This window comes from Acipenser ruthenus, chromosome 16 (assembly GCF_902713425.1).
Source record: "Acipenser ruthenus chromosome 16, fAciRut3.2 maternal haplotype, whole genome shotgun sequence".
In the NCBI taxonomy this organism is placed as follows: Eukaryota; Metazoa; Chordata; class Actinopteri; order Acipenseriformes; family Acipenseridae; genus Acipenser; species Acipenser ruthenus.
This window is the reverse complement of record NC_081204.1, coordinates 30009492-30026645: the sequence shown is the minus strand read 5'-3', so window position 1 is coordinate 30026645 and position 17154 is coordinate 30009492. Positions and strand designations below refer to the sequence as shown.

The window sequence follows — 17154 nt, the reverse complement described above, 5'->3', positions numbered from 1 at the left end:
ATATATATTATAATTTGGATGTCAAAAACTCGTTTCTTAAAGTTCCCAAGTGCCCGGATCTGGTGGATGATCCCTTGTGAGTTTGGACCCAGAGGTGCTTGGCTGATGTCACACATCCCACTGCCAATCCCTTCCAATCTCAGCTCTGTTCTTTTATAGCATCGAGTTGAACAGGCGTCTGTAGCCCCGTGTGAGAGAGAGGCAGGCTCGCTGTACAGACACAGGAGAAATGGCTTTGCCAAAGACAGTTACCATTGTAGCCCTTTCCATTGCTCTGGGGCTCTTCTTTGTGTTCATGGGAACCATCAAACTCACCCCAAGACTGAGCAAAGATGCGCACAGTGAAATGGTAAGTGAAAATACGAAATAACGCGTTCTATATCTGCCAGTATTATATAACCGGCATTTGGAACACGACGATAATGCAGTATACATCTCCAGTCTCGAATTACAAGAAGGGCATTTGTGTATTTTAATTTAAAATGAAAAAACGTTAATGTAGCACATGTTTGAAAAGGCTATATATACATCATATGTTGTTTTTTTTAATGTGATATTTGTGTAGCATTTTATTTATATTATTTCACATTCATTTTATACATCAATGTATTTATTCTTTTTTTATGGCGACATATTTTGGTCTTTCGTTAACACACTTTAATTGATTTAAAGAATATTAAAAATCTGAAAAAACAAATCACATAATGTCAATTTCTTGGTGGTAATCATTTTGCAAGGACAATGGCGTCGTTTTCCAGCAAATTATATATTCATAGTCTATAGATACCGTACAATGAAATCATAATAACAATAATAACACAAATACTTTATGTATTATATATTATAGCATATATATAAGAACTCGGAGTGGCACTGTCTACTTCATTAATGTTGCTAAAATTATTTTGAGCAATCTCACAACCATATACCGCACATTGCACAGATACACAGGAGAGCATCTGCCGCGTGCCTTATCACAGGGTCAGACATTTCACTCATATAGCAGTACCAGAACATTCGGAAGACTATTGAAAATGATTGTATTAAAAAGACAAATGTTAACACATTTTTAAATGTATTGACCTGGACCCAGACTTTGAGACCATTCATTTTGAAAGTGATTTAAAAAAATATCCCAGATTAAGAAGAATTTACTACGATTTACACCAGATACTAACTGCCATAAAGCAAACAATACATTCAGGTTTTATATATTACCGTATTGGAGTAAATACTGAATTACGTGCAGATGGGGGGGGGGGGGGGGCTGATTAACCAGAGTGGCAATGGGGTTTAAACTAAAGCTCGACAGTTTGGAAGCATTTGACTTTGAGAATAGATTACGAGGACTACTGTCCTTAATTCCTCTGTGTCTGAGGGCTTTGTGCGTGCGTCTATAGTAGGCCTACTGCAAACAGATTATCCGCACACATTATGGTAGTAGGTGCTTCATTTGCATAGCTGTTATTACCAATATTGCAGACATGTGATTTTGGAATGTTGCTACTCACAGTTGGCAGGGTTTATTTTTAATTCAAGATAGAACTATTCCTGCTTAGCACCAAGAAAAGATAACATGAGCCTAAATATAACACTGTGGTAGCTTTGAACATCCAACCAAAGCAAGTGCAGGATAATATTACTTAAATTACACTATCATTATACAACAGTACCGTTTCTGGAAACTGTGAGACAAATGACATAGACAAGCTGGTTTGCAATACCTCGTTTTTGCTAATTGGTGCATCACTGGGAGTCTTTATTTTTGCTTATTACAGATTCTGATCAATTCTAATGCGTCTAGATTGGGTTTATGAATGAAGACTCAAGTGTCACACTACTTTGTACAGCAGCGATAGACATTTATCAACAGGTCACTCCTATTACATAACAAGCATCACTGTTTTAATGGGATTCTAAGTTACAGTTATGGTACCACTAGCTAATGTTGTTTAGTCATTAAACCTGCTCTAAAACAAGAGTGATTGAAGAACACTCATAACAGGATATTAAACAGGTAAGAAATGAAACATCAGGAAAATGTAATTGATAGAGTGTCCCTACGGAAATCCCTCATTCCTGACCTTGTTTTCCTTGTGCCCCTTACAGAAACAAGCCTATAAAAGTTACGCCAAGGCTCTCCCGGCGTTGAAGAAGATGGGCATCAGCTCCGTTCTGCTGCGGAAGATCATTGGCTCGGTGGAGTTGGCATGTGGCATTGTGTTGACCCTGGTTCCAGGGAGGCCAAAGGACGTGGCCAATTTCCTCCTCCTCCTGGTCATGCTGGCCGTTCTCTTCTTCCACCAGCTAGTGGGGGACCCCCTCAAGCGCTATGCCCACGCCTTGGTCTTCGGGATCCTGCTAACCTGCCGGCTACTCATCGCCCGCCAGACAGAGGAGCGGGCAGACAGCAGCGAAAGCAGGAACGGACAGGTGGACTCACAGGAACAGAATAAAGTGAAGGTGTCCTAGTCTCCAGAGCCCCGGCCTGAGCCCTGCTGAGACGAGGCACGGCAGTCATTGAAAGAGACCATCAAAGTGAAGCTGCAGCTTTCCCGTCCGGCAGACTGCTGTCAATTTCTCCAGATATGTAATTCTCCCCTGAACAGTTAAAACAGCTTAACTCTCCTATTGTAAGAACATCTTACCACCTTCCTATAAAAAAAGACTTTTAAAGCTGCAGTGTCTCCTTTTCTTTACTGAACTATATGCACACAACAATTTAAATAACAAAATGCCTCTTATTCACATGCTACTTTGTAGCTTACATCTTGAGTTTTGGTCTTTAAAATACTGGTAGTATCAAGGGGATATTTTTTGTTCAGCTGTACAGTCATTTCTAATCAATGTCTTTTAACCGTAGCGAACACATCTGAAAAAACTGAATTTTCTTTATAGTCTCAAAAATGAACACTGCGAATTTAAACACAACCTAGATACAGAGGTTTCAAAAAGAGACAGTTGTAAGAACATGCTTTTGAGGGCGTGCTGTATCTTCCTGCTTGTGATCTTCTCCCTTTACTCTCCCCTCTTGGTACTGCATCCCTGTAAGTCTGCACACAGCAGTAAAGGGATGCTCTCCTCAATCTAGTCTAGTTTGTATGTATGGGAGTGAAATTGACAGTATGTCGAGTCTGCAGCTTTGTATCTAATAAATTGCTTTAGTGTCACAGAAATGCATTTCCAGCTTTACAGTTCAGTTCCTGCATTGATTGAAAAGTTAAGTGAAAAAACGCAATTTGGCCGTTGCTACTGCTGAAGGACTTTAATGTAAAGCTTTAAATGCAATTTTATGCCAAGATGACAAAAAATAATTTTTTTTTTAATGTACATATTGTTTTATGATTGCTGATCTGAAACTGTAATTTATCAGCTTGATACAGGAAGTTAATGGCAAAGAAATACTGTGAACAAACATCCAGACAGGAAGTGGTGGTTCTCTGATAGACAGGTGGTGTGATAGCAGACTAAAATAGGGGGCTTGTAATTTCATTTAAATGATACCTGAGCACAGATCAATTCCAATAAAGTACCATATTTCAGTTTGAACTATACGATGTTGTCAGTAGAAGAAATCCAAGCTGTGTTTGTTTATGTTTAATTCAGAAGCTTATTCTACACAAATAATATTCAAAGAAATATAATTCTGTACGTAGCTCTCCACTCATGGGAAATCACTGGTCCAGTTCATAATTCAGGAATTGGTACAGTATGTGGTTATTTTGTAATATTTCCAGTAGGTGCTGTATCGCCTGCAAAAAATATCAACTTGATAAAAAACCAATTTGATCACCTTTACCTTAAGGTCTGTTTTGGTTTTCATTCATGTGATGATAATTTACTGCACCCACCACCATCTATTCAGGCATTGAAATACAGTAAATACCAAATGCTGATAAACACACAGTGCCATTACATTTGTACATTGTGTCATACGACATACAAGCAGCAGATGGTGCTGTCTGAATGTAGATTTCTGCAAACCCTTATCATGGACTCCTAGCTTCCAATTGACCTTTCAGATTGCAGTTATTGATTGTTATATATATTTATACATTTAATGTGGATTCCCCAGAGTAGTGGGCTGTAGTGATGAGTAAAATTAATCATTGTAGCAACAGAACTCAGAATGACCGAAAACATAAAAAGATCATAGAAATGAGAACCCCTCATTAAAATGACATTTGAAGGTAATTACCCTTTAACGACTGACCGTACACGGTACGAATTCCCTTAAAATCGGATGTCCGGTCCAAAACCGGACAGCTGGCAAGCCTGAATAAATGTTTTACCTACCTCTGTCACGGTTTGTCTCTTCATTGAACCTAGGATATGGAGCTTGAAATATGAAATGTGTTCTAAATGATTACTGGGGGGTGTTATGGGAAATACGTTAACGCACAAGTGATTGTTTTAACAGCTTCATTGCTTTATCATCTTACATTACTTATTAATGTACATTTGAAGTAACTGTATCGATAGTCTTTTTGAAAATGTAGGTTCATGTCTATACACTGAACTGTGCCTCGTTTTCATTCCTGGCAGAGCAGATCATATACCCACTTTGAAAGAACATCTAATAAATGCACCATACAGCATATTGTCTCTTCTTCCCTGTCACAGAAGATGCAACAAGCAAGTATATTTGGGTTATATTATATTATAGTTAGTTGGCTTACAGGATGGCATAAGAAGAAAATATAACTATTTTTTTACCAGCTGTATTCTAGGTCATGCCAATAAATGTCATGAATAATGATATAATAATATGGTGTTGGAGTCTAAAACACGTTTTAAATCTGAGGAACTGTTATCTATGTTGTTATTTAAAAAAAAAAAAAAACTCAATGGCAAAGGTTGTGAAAATATTGACGCTCCTAGCACGTCCCTGCCGCTGTGCCGTTCAGGTTTAGTGAACCCCAGTGGCGTCACATTGCTTTGCTTTACACTGAAGTGCTCTTACCTAGTACTGCGCATGTTCCACTCCACTCAAGTCTTTCCCACCGGAACAATGACATCACGGTAGACGCCCAATCACTGCGCCTGCGTAAACGGTCGCGCGCAAGTTTGAATTTTTTTTTTGGATTGTTTACCTCCAGTCCGAAAACTCAGTTCTTGAAAGCTAAACTAAAACACTGCAAAAACAAACAACGAATACAAAATATATACAGTTTTAAACACGGTTTCGTTCTGCGTCAGCGATCACCGAGTTTGGAGTGGCTGCTTCTCGGAGATACTGTTTTTTTTGTTGTTTGGCCTTTTTTTTTTTTCCCCATAGTGGTTGAAGAGCTAATGAATGGACTAGCATTGTGTTTGGACATCGCTTTTACTGCGAATATAAAGGAAGACGACAAAAAAAAAAAAAAAGGGTTTCTTCAGAGACTGTAATTTATACGTGAATACGAATTTCAGCTGGAATTAACAATTTACAAATAAAAACAAAAAAAAATACTCTAACACGAGCTGAGTGTCGCTGGTGCGCAGTTAGGGTAGATCCCGGTTACTCTACTTTATTCTAGCGGTATTTATTAATTTCAATAGCATTGTTATTACGGTGAATGTATGTACGAACTGCTGTCTCCATATAAGAATCGTGTGGTCTAACGGATGCAATGTAAGCCTCCACCTTTGCTTTTATTTATTTTATATTTTAATTGTGTTGGACTTAAATGCCAGTGAACGACTGAGACGATCGCATCATTGAGCTATGCTGAGAAAGTCTGGTCGGGAATCCTCCGGTTCCAGAACACACAATGACAGCACATCGTCATTGGACCACAGCCAACGATCGAAGTCGAGTACCAGGCGGAAAAGGGAGGCAGAGGATCCGTTACAGTCGGCCCTACTGTACTTTAAAGAAGGTCAGCTTTTAAAAATCATAGCAGTTTAACTGCATGTTTCAGTTACTATCACTGGTTCTTTTGCAATGAAGCTGCCTTCGTTGCAACTAGGATATTCGTATAAAAGTAAATACAATGTGTATTGGTAATAATAGTTATGAAATCACAAGAGTTTGAGTTGTGTAAGTCGGTGACAATGAATTCAAGATACAGACATCCCATCTCAGCCCGTCACTCGCTGCTTCAGTGTTGGCTATTGTTACCCCTTTCAAAGATTTCTACTTTACATGTATTAATTATCAAAACACGTCCTGGTAGTTGTTACAGTTCATTCTACAATGTAAGCCTACTCGACTGTTACATTGTGCGTGGGATCAATCTTATAATTAGACTTTTAATTAGTTTGTTCAACCTGCAAACTTCTGTGTAAACCAATGGCGCCCACAGAACACCATCATGGGCAAATGCGTGTATGTAAACATTATAAGATGGTATCTATAATATATATGCTGTTTCTCTGGCACTGTAAACAGGGAGCATGCACAGAAATTGGTTGTTTTGTGTTAACTGTTCAATCCTTGTTTCTTAAAGTTGAAGCTGGTACCCCATGGCGTGGCAATTATGTCCTGGAGAAACACCTTGACACCATTGAGCGGACAGCATTCAATAAGGGATTACCCCCAGAAGGCATTGATATAATGATAGACTTTGCACTTGGCCTCCGAATGGGTAAGGTGGAACTTCTCAGTTGTATTCACAGATTTTCATGGTCTTTTTCTTATAGTATGTTTTAATTTGCAGTGATGGTGATATATAAAATATAAAGTTATGCAGATAATAAAACACTTCCTTCTCTTAGAATTGTTTTTGTGTGGCACTGTTTTTCAGGCAGTGTTTTGGGTGTGCGGGTCATGAAGACTCTGATTCCAGCGACAGTGGTACCTCAGAGCGCATTGATAAAAGGAGTGTCCTGGTTCTGTGTGGGAAAGCTGCCCTCAAACTTGCAGGTAAATATTAATAGACTCTGAACCATTGCAGGTAAATATTACTAGACTCTGAACCATTCTCATATGGTTCAGGACAGCATGCTCAGCCAATTCTATAACTATGCAGAAGACATGAACTGCTCCAAAATTCTTTGTCCCATTTATTATTGGATTCAATACAGATTTATATTTAACTAAACTGCAAAGAATACTTTGTGGAATCATTTGCTGGTTATTAAAGGTCTTTTCTCCCATGTTTAGGTCATGTTTTTCCGCTGGTTTATTACCGTGTTTGACCTGGTTGATTCAAAGGAGCAGCTACACTTGCTGTATGGCTTTTTATTCTGTTTTCTGACAGATGAGCACCTGGTAAGAAAACACGATCATCTTTCTTATAAATGGGATAAATTGCTTGCAGTACTAACCTATGCACATTCGCAATTCCATATATATTTTTTAACAGTACCTAAATGCAACTAAACTGTCTAGGGGTGCCCTAACAAAGTATCAATAACATGTATAGTAATCAATTATACATTTCAAGATTTACAGTAATCTACTGACTATCCAAACGTGCAACCATGGTATGTGTTTCTTATTTTCTCTTATACTCTTCTGCCTCCTTTAGTGTCCCTACATCTGCCACTTGCTGTACCTTTTGACCACAAAGGAGAGTGGTAAGTTGGACATGCATGTACAATAACATTGATATTCAAGGATTCTTCTTAATGCATTGAGCTGTGAACATTTACAGCACATTTTTTAAACAAATGATTTTAGTGATTTGTTTAACAAAACCCTGTCTCTTTGTTTCCAGTTAAACATTACAGAATAAGAAGATTACTAGATCTTCAGGCCAAAATAGTAAGTATTATTAGTACATAATACACTGTGGTAGTTATGAAACCAAAAGCCTCCATGCTAAGTGTATCATTTATTTTCTTTTGGTTACTCTTGAAATAATGTAACATTGTTTTTCTTCCTTTTGCAAGGGAAAACAGCCATACCTGCAGGCCTTACTCTCCTTGTATAAAGTTTTCTGTCCTGAGCTGGTCACCTTTTCAATGCCAACAAAAATAAAGGTATGTACAGTTCTTGTAATCAGTGTTCTTATTTAAATAATACAAAACCAGTATAAATATGCTCCAATTGACTTGTGCCAGAGTTGCTGGAATTCAAATGGATCTTGCACAGTATTTGAATCCTTTTTTATTTATTTTTTTGTTCTGTATTTGACCTAATGGAATGCCTGCTTGGCCATGCTGTTAAGACACTTTCTCTCCTCCCCCTTTACTATCCAGAGTGCCTTCAAAAATTATGATTCCAACTGGAAAACGGCAATCGCTGCAGTTCAGAAAAAGAGCAAAGTGGAAATTTTAATGCAACTGCCGAACAACATTGCACAGAAAACAACATCCAGGAAACGGGTACGGACATATTTTCCTTATTCTCTTCCTTAGGGATGACCAGAGACTCTGGCAATAACATTTATAAAAAATAAACAGCAATGCCTATGAGGAATGAGTGTATAAACTATTGTAGCTTTATTGTCTGGTAAATAGAGTCCAGGAATTTAGGTAATTTGAACAAGTGTGCCTCTGTATTCCCCAATATTTTGATACATACAATAGCATACATTCTTAACTAAATAAGCAAGTTTTTATTATTACATCTTTGCAAAACTATAGTGTCTGAATAATAAGTGTAAGTTAACCATGTTAAGATTTATTTCTTGGTTTACCAAAAAGGATGGATTGCAGATAGAATTTACCAGTGAATGCGACACCCCTTTTCAGGAATGTGTGTTGATTACTCTTCTGTTCTCTCTAGAAATGGAACAGCAATTTGAACGTGCCTCTTGTGAGCAGCAGTGTGTCTGAGATCAATAACAAGACATCGATCAGCTTGTCCAGGAATGCAAAGCTTCCTTTAGAGCAGCTCCGCACTTTCTCTCAGCTCTTGCAGAACGTGCACCGCATTGAGGTAAGCTTGTTTACTATTACTATCTTACAGGACACTAGGAGCTTCAAATCTACTATACCAGCACTTTAGTGTACAAAACAGTATGAAGGGCTTCCAACTGAAGTAACTAAACTGAATTATTTACACTTGATTGTACCAAATTCACAAATAAGCACAATCTCTGGACCAACTTTTGCAATGAAACAGTTTTCATTACTAAAAAAGCGATCTCTGTTAAGCAAGAAAAATAACATGCATTTAAATAAACTGTTAAAGTAACACCAAATCAAATTAAAGATTTTTGGATATATATATAGCTCATTGTGTAGTAAGTTAAACTTAGCCTAGTTCATGTTTAAACTGTAAGCCTCTACCAGAATTTACCATATACTGTGTGATGTACTATCCATGGTTGGTGCTCTAAATATAGCCATGAGATGGGGCTGATTTATCAATACAAGGCTGTACTGGCTGTACCCACTTTCATTAATATGGGATTGTGAGTAGGTGTTAAGATGAGTGGTTTCGTGGCTGACTGGCAAATAGGGCAACATTTTAATTGTTCAAAGTTTGTGGGTCTTGTGAGTTATGTTTTAAAAAAATTACTTGGATAAAAGTCATTCCAGCTCATCACACCAAAGGGTGTTGACTTGCATCAATTAATATTTTTCTGTTGGAAAGTCCTCACGTATCAATGCATCATGAACAAATGGAGGAAAATACATCCCCAAGATGTGGTCCACTTAAGCTAAAATGTCCCATATAAGCATACAAATATTTATCAGAATAGCTTACAAGTTAAAGGAGTAAAAGAAAACTCTTATTGTCCTGGCACTCACAAGCGATACCTACTCGTTTGTAAGTTGTGATTTATTTATTTTTCTTTTAGTTTCCAGCACAGATGGGCTCTGTATTGAACTCTCCACTGCTTCTTCATTACATTAACTGTGTAACTGATGACTCTGTGTTTCTGAGACTGGATTATTGGCTAGGTCATGCATTGCAGGAAGGTGAGACCTTTTTTTTTTTCTTACTATATAAAAGTTTGTCTCAAAGTATTTTAGTTTTGATTAGTGTTTTTTTTTCTTAATTTCCAATTTGTCCTTGAATGTTAATATATCATAAACCTTAGAGTGTTTTCTTTGGCAGAGTTCCTGTTTTGCAAGGATGCTAATAAACAGAACACTTCGGAAGCGATGGAGTTTTTCAATAAACTGATCACAGCACAGCACTTCCTACAGGTGAGCATGTGCACAGAAACTCTCTGTTTTGAAAGCAGTTTTTAAAGAAGATAAGAAGAACCCATCAATTTGCACCCTGCAGCATCCTAAACGAACTGTGACGTGGCTTGTGTTTTTCAGGAAGGATTCTCCAGTTGTGAGACATTTATCTACAAGTTCCTGCATGTTTGGAATGGTTCGGAGTACCGCTCGCAGATCCTGAGCCTGCTGAGCTGGATACCTATGGCACCAGTTACAGGTACTGTATCATTCATGCATGTGCAATTCAGCAGATTTTGTGATTCTTATCCTAGTGAGCCACCTTTTGATCCAAAACTCATTTTAAATGATTAAACTGGTAGGTTAAGCAATGTTCCCGATCTAGGACAGCATCTTGTATGTACCTATTAACAAAAGACATTCTACTTCTAGGTGTATCTATTGGATGACCTTGTTTAAAAAAAAATGTGATCTACATTAATGGAGTTGAAAGTGATGTTGCAATCAAAATATCACTCCACTTTGTCATTACTGTACCGAGTTTGTAGTGTAATTGTTCTTTTGTTTATACAGATATGAAGCAGCTGCTGTGTGAACCCCTAATGCTGCTGTTCTTTAGCTCCTCTGTATTTTTCAAGGTATGTGTAGTTTCATTTTTTTATCATTAGATTCCATCGAAAAGGCACAACAATAAACCTTTAATGCAACAACACATTTCTGAATGAAAAGTATATCTCTCTTTCCAAGCCAGAAAATATTTTAATGGATTTTTACGTGGAGTTGCAATTCTGAACTTGGCATAAAATGTGGGTTTTGTGGTGTCTAAGCTACTGTGGAAGTGAAACTTGAAATGCCTACAAATAAAGCTGACGATCCAAAATTAAAATGACATTAATTGAATAAAACTGTTAAGTACTTAAAACCGCTGGCCTGGCTGTGTCTAAGCTACTGTAAAGGGTTTTCATTGTTTTGATTGACCTTCTTTCCTCCACAGTGCAGTGTGATTGAGTGCCTAAACAACATGCTGGTGAATTGGTTGACCTGGCATTCTGTGTATGCCACAGAGGATATTGACATGAATCTTCCTGGCCACTCCCCCATGTGAGTACTAGCCCCACCTTACATAGAGATGTATGTTTTACTTTGTAATAAGCATTGCTGGAACCACCGTTAAAATAAGCAGTAATGTATATTGACAATAAATTATTCAATGGTGCAGGGATCCACTGCAGAGATATAACTGGATAATTGGGGAAAGTTGGGAACCATATAATAATCTTGAGTTCTAGAAAATTGCAGTTATTGCCCAACATAGCTGATATCTTTGCCAAAAAGAAAAAAAAATCCAATACATTTTATTAGTACAAATTTCATTCAAAGTTGATAAAGAGCTTAGTTTAAATGTGAAGTCCTTTCTATTCAGTTTTATTTGCTCAGTGAGCGGTCTACAGTAATACATACACATAGATTTTTTTTTCTTTTTTTTTTTCTACTGTGGCCTTTATTCTTTAGATTTATACCAAACTTTTAATTCCATTATGTAACTACTTCTGCTCGTTTCATATTTAAGCCCTGTCTATGTCATGTTTTGAAAAATCTGTTTTCTTGCAGGAATATGACCCTTTCTGAATTGGTGAACTCAGTTATTGAGTTGGTTCAGTTCACAGGTCGAATCTCAACCATAGGGCTGCACTTGGAGGGATACAACACACTGTTGCTGCATTTCGTTCTCAGTTTCTATGAAACAGTAAGTAGACTCCCATATCATTGTAGTTTCAATTTTTTTTTATTTAATTAATAGTTCTCTCAATAACTTAATATGGTAAAGTGTTTAAATAAAACACACAATACATCGTCTGCATTTGAGACAGCATGTTGACTCTGATTGAATCTAATTTCTTTTGCATTATTTTGATGAACCGGGAATTGAAGTCCAACTTCAACATATCATTTTATTTAAACTACTGTATCAGTAGAACTTGCTCAAATAAACAATAGGCTACTGTACATGTAATGTACTTCTCTCTGCAATCACTAGAGGGCAGCATCATATCTTCCTCTAGTGAACTTAGTGTTTGTTTCTGGCCCTTACTATCTGTCAAATAAGCCAACAAACAGAAAATACAGTATATGTGAAAATGATGAAACAAACAATTCCAACTAACAAACAATTTTTTTTACTGATTTATTTGTTAAAGTAAACTGAGGACATACCCAAAGGTATTACTCAGGAGCCCTTGTTCATGTAAACTATGTCACTATTGTATACACAAGATTATTTGGGGCATGCCATAAGAAACGTCTGTGATTCTCTGCCCCTCTCTTGCAGGTGTCTGACATGTATTTGAAGTATGACATGCCTTTGGTTATCATGCCCCCTGGTGGTGTGTTTTATCCTGCTCTGATAAGCTTAGACCCCATCAGTGTGAACCAGCTTTGCCACATCATGTACAGGTAAGATCTGAAAGGGTTGCGGATAGCCTAGCAAAAATAAAATGTGTGTGTGATATATATTGTTTTGTGGTTCAACTGTGCTTGAATATAACCATCAAAAAGCAGGCTATTCAATGTCTATTCTAAAGTAGATTTCTGCTCACTGGTTTATCAATGATCAATCTTTATATTGGCGATTGGATTGTCGCTGACCCTCCATGCATATATTGCGATTCCTGAAATGATTGGTCTTCAATTTATTTCCAATTTTCCATCGGTGTATGTAATTATCAGGATCATTGTTATAATTTAATACAATATTGTTGTTTTCAGATACCGAACAAACTTGGTTTCTGCAAAGGATCCAGAGCTGCAAAGGAAGGTATTTAAAGCTATTTTCAATACAAAGCGGTTTCTATAATATGCATTGATGTTTTTACATGAACATGTTTCCTTTTAATTAAAAAAGAGAGTTATAATGACTGTATATTTGGGTAACAACAAAGCATCATTGCTTTTAGTAAACATGTTGCTACTAGCCTATTGTGATATTTGCAGTAATTATCAACTTTACCAATTTAACATGCTGGTTATAATCTCATTGTTTTTTTCATTTGGATTTCAGAAGCGTTTTCACATCAGCAGTAAAACATACAGCGAGTACAATCAGTATGTAGTTTCTATGGTGAACTGTTTGTGGAAGTCCAAGGCATTCATAAGGGATAACCATCCCATGGGGATTGAGATAAACCCAAAACTGCTGAATGAGACCAAAGTGGCAGAATACAGGAACAGCTTTAACATCGTCCACCACCCGGCGCTTATGGGATACGCAATTGACTTCTTCCAGAAGGTAGGGGGACTGGTTCATTTTGCTCTTGGATTAGAGTTTTTCTCACCTTTCTAGTTAAAAATGGAGGAGCACAGTACAGGGCTTTTTTTCTTTTTTTTCATCCGTATAGTTCTGTGTTTTACTGTGCCATATATAAAATGTGTCATTCATGTTATCTACAAGTTCTGATATAGTTTTAACAGGATTCCCCCCCACACACACACATTTCCACCTTTAATGATGTGTTTAATAGAAAAACAAAAAATCTCTAAAGTTCTTATTGAAATGACATTTTCTTTTTCACTTTAAATCCTCTGTTTTCTCTTTTCACTCAACCCTAAATTGATTTGGCTTTTCTGCTTTTTAGTGTTGGCCAGGCGACAAACATTTGAACATAAGTTCCATAAAGGTATGTAGGATTTGTTTTATTTGATTTTAGTCAAGGGCAATGTAACTGATAGCTCTGATTCCTACTGTGTGCTCGAAGTTCCACAAAGTAGTCTGTTTATTAAAAGGATCTGAAGCAAACTCTTAATGAGCACCATAGAAAATGTAGCATGTAATATTAAGGAAACCTTGTTTGAGTTAGATGGACCCACTGAGATACTGGAATTAAATATCAAGAACATTGTTCATTGAATTGTGCAGCAGATAGTAAATGGGTTGTGTCTTGACAGTTTCTGTCCTCTCTTTTCTCCTGCAGGGCAGGCACTGGGATTGGTACTTGGAATATCTGTATGGCCAGGGCTTCCATGGCCTCCGACAGTTTATTGAAAGCAGCATCACCAGAGTAGACCATTCAGTTAGCAGGATTGGAAAGCGCTGAGATCAAGCATAATTTCATCTGGACATCACCACTGCAGTGCCAAGCCTGTTATGGACTGTGAGCTTTCATCACTTCATTACAGAGCAAGACATCTTCTTCTTTTGGCTTCTAATTAACTTTCTCTTTTTGAGACAGACGGTTGAAGATTTTCTGTTGTTCTTCTCTCAGTCTGCATTAACTGCATCGTAAATTTCCTTTGGGCTTGCTAACATGAGAACTGTTCTCTAGATTGGATTTTACTAACTGTCAGGTCCCGGTGTTTGTGAAATATCAAGGCTGCAAGGCGTGGATCTGTGGTACAGCAGCCCCATATCTGACCGTCTACTAAACCATAGGAATGTGTGGCAGTCAGTGTTGTTTTCAGCAAGAGTGGAGAAACTAGACTTGCAAAGTTTTTGTACTGTCTGGACAGTACAAACTTCCTAATTTTAACTGACCATTCAGTGTTTATTTTTGTTTGATTTTATGGACTTTTTAAAATTTATTTTATTTACTGCTGCTGTGCCGGATACAGAAAATAAAGATGTGAAGTCAGACTTTTCAGACTCCAAGGACTCCTGTTCAGTAGCGAGCCCAAGCCCCTGAGTCAGTCTCATCTTCACCTGGATGTAAAATAAGTGTCCTTGTAATTACTTGTTGCTTAATAATTTACATTGTATTGTTGGATGAAAAAGTCTTGGAGGATGAAGACTATTTATCCCAAATACAGAAACGATACAGAGCTAATCATTCATCTCCCTTGCTAGAACTGGTACCGTAGTTTACTGGAATTCACAATTAAATGTACATATGCTAATCTGGACTCCTCAATTGTTTAATTGTTTACCTAGAACAATATTCTAGCTGTAAATCAATTACCTTTTTTAAGGATCCTCATTCCACGATAAGTATTACCAATGGTTGTCTAACAAGTTTCATGATATGGTAACTTTTCTGGAAGTAATTGTTTGTACATAATTATAGCATTCCATTTAAAAACGATGTAATCCACTTTAACCACAAAGTCGTTTTACCTTTTAGTCACTTAACCAGCAGTCCCACTTATCACCCTGTGGCATTGCAGTCAATCTGCACAGCACACCAAGGTCACGAAGGGGCTAGCAGGCAAAAAGCTTTCATGGACCTTTCTAAAAACAACACACACTTCTTAGAAAGCCATTATTTCATATTCTGATGAGTGGATATGTGTGCCTAAAAAGACAAAGATAGCCTTTATTATCATTGCTGTCAGAAAATTGAAATCCTGTATTTTTTTTTTTTCTTCTTTTTTTGCCAGTTAAAATGTTCTCTGCCAAGGGGGTTTGAAGTGCTCATAGTTGCTAAGTACCATTTCTTTTCTGCAGTACTAATTATCTGACCTTGCCATAAGTTAAATCTCACGCTTAGGAGTATTGATTTATTTATTTTTTTTACCTGATGGCAAGCAGGTTGTGGCTACAGCTCTAGTTAATTGTAGTGTGTTGACAGTCTGTACCAGTAGGCTGCCATGCTGTTGTACCCGGCTCTTTTCGTAGACTTAAAGGAAAAAATAATTCATGATAGGAAGTGTCTGCCATTCAAGTCATTCTGATCAGAAAGAAGAAGCAAGTGTTGTTTTCATAGGCTGGTAACTTTCCATTTCACGGTGTGTTTAAGGATGCCTTAAATGAAACCAGAGCTTTACAAAGTAGAAAGCTTACCATAGAGGACAGTGTCCAGCTAGATGACTTTGACAGCATTGCTGTATATAAAAAAAGAAGATATTTTTAGAGTATTTAGGATTGGCATAAGGTTAACTGAAGCCTGGGACTGGAGAATACAAGATTCTCATCCATTTTGGTTTTTAAACGTAAGTCTAAAAGGAAACTTTTTTTTAAAAATTGGTTACCTTTTGTGAATTAAGATAAAGCCTTGTTTTAACTAAATGTGGGCTGCATCATTCACTTAAGAGGTTAATCTGTAAAGACATTATTTTGAATTTATTTATTAATGTAGTGATTTACATATTTCAAAAAAAAATGTTAGGATCAAATGCACATTTTTGAATTTTTTTTTTTAACCTTGTAAATACAAACCAATTCTAGGGAGGCCACCTAATACTTCACTTTGCACTGGCTATAGTTCAGTAGAGCAGTCATGCTAGTTAAGATAAATGCTAATCACTGTTTGTGCACTCACTGTAAAACATGGCTTCACATTCCTTAACCCTTGTTTGCTTGTAAAATTGTGTTTTGTTTTGCTTTTGTGCACCTTTAAAATATATATATATATATATATATATATATATATATATATATATATATATATATATATATATATATATATATATATATATGTATAAAAATATATATATGAAAATAAATAAATTGTCAGGTTTCTGTTTGAGCTAAAATAAACCTTTTACCGTGAAATCCTGAAATACAATATGCTTTGCATATCCTTATCTCCTTTATAGTTATTTCTGTATCACAAATTCTGCATGATTCAGTGTGATCATTTTACAGAATGGCCCAATAACAGAAACGTGCCACTCAAGTTAATGTCATCATCCCCGTGTGATTAAAGTTAATACACAGTGAACTTTACTGCAAGTCTTTAAGAGGAGCAGTGATTTAAACAATGCTGCTTGGTCTGCATCAGTAATGGAAATGATCCTGACCATTGGTGCACTTGTTTATGCTGAAAACATGCCATTGGTGAGGTTTGTGTTGATGAACTGAGCCAAGTGATGTTTAGATTGATTTATTTTTGTTATTGGACTCACTCTTGTGCCTTTAATATTTAGAAATGATGTGTTTGCCCTCAAATAATGGCAGGTACAAAGTTAATAATACAATCATTGAACAAAATACACAATAGAATGCTCCTTATGTTTCTTGTTCAAATTCTTTATATGCACGGGAAGTCATTGTACTAAATCTTAGCTCTTTAGTACAGCTGCTAGCAGAACCATGTGGAAAATTATATTTTGCTCTAATTGAATGTCCCATCTGGGCAATTATTGGGACCTCTGATTTGTCTAGCCAAGGGCAATGTATACTGAGCTGCATTCTGTGATGCCAGTCACGTCGGATGA

The 17154-nt window shown here is 36.8% G+C and overlaps 2 protein-coding genes across 2 annotated transcripts; both read left to right on the top strand.

Annotated features, from left to right (window-relative positions):
• The first annotated feature begins 13 nt into the window (after positions 1-13).
• On the top strand, positions 14-2680 carry LOC131697833 (novel acetylcholine receptor chaperone-like). The gene is made up of 2 exons (XM_058989344.1): positions 14-349; positions 2110-2680. Exons 1-2 carry the CDS (start codon positions 230-232, stop codon positions 2470-2472), a joined length of 483 nt encoding a protein of 160 aa, XP_058845327.1. The 5' UTR covers positions 14-229; the 3' UTR covers positions 2473-2680.
• A 2224-nt stretch (positions 2681-4904) lies between these two features.
• Positions 4905-16323, top strand: LOC117430413 (centromere protein I-like). The gene is made up of 20 exons (XM_058989343.1): positions 4905-5861; positions 6432-6569; positions 6729-6847; positions 7088-7195; positions 7455-7503; positions 7644-7690; positions 7819-7908; positions 8128-8253; positions 8657-8809; positions 9678-9798; positions 9938-10029; positions 10150-10267; positions 10582-10646; positions 11003-11109; positions 11620-11755; positions 12338-12462; positions 12775-12823; positions 13067-13294; positions 13641-13682; positions 13977-16323. The coding sequence occupies exons 1-20, from the start codon at positions 5708-5710 to the stop codon at positions 14097-14099; spliced, it is 2190 nt and encodes a 729-aa protein (XP_058845326.1). The 5' UTR covers positions 4905-5707; the 3' UTR covers positions 14100-16323.
• Positions 16324-17154: the final 831 nt, after the last annotated feature.

What these genes read in the sequence shown, in the direction of transcription:
- LOC131697833 (XM_058989344.1), top strand. Translation starts at nt 230, where the DNA reads ATGGCTTTGCCAAAGACAGTTACCATTGTAGCCCTTTCCATTGCTCTG. An exon ending in AAGATGCGCACAGTGAAATG is followed by an intron (nt 350 to 2,109) that starts GTAAGTGAAAAT and finishes TGCCCCTTACAG; the next exon opens with AAACAAGCCTATAAAAGTTA.
- LOC117430413 (XM_058989343.1), top strand. Translation starts at nt 5,708, where the DNA reads ATGCTGAGAAAGTCTGGTCGGGAATCCTCCGGTTCCAGAACACACAAT. An exon ending in TGCACTTGGCCTCCGAATGG is followed by an intron (nt 6,570 to 6,728) that starts GTAAGGTGGAAC and finishes ACTGTTTTTCAG; the next exon opens with GCAGTGTTTTGGGTGTGCGG. An exon ending in AGGTCATGCATTGCAGGAAG is followed by an intron (nt 9,799 to 9,937) that starts GTGAGACCTTTT and finishes TTTCTTTGGCAG; the next exon opens with AGTTCCTGTTTTGCAAGGAT.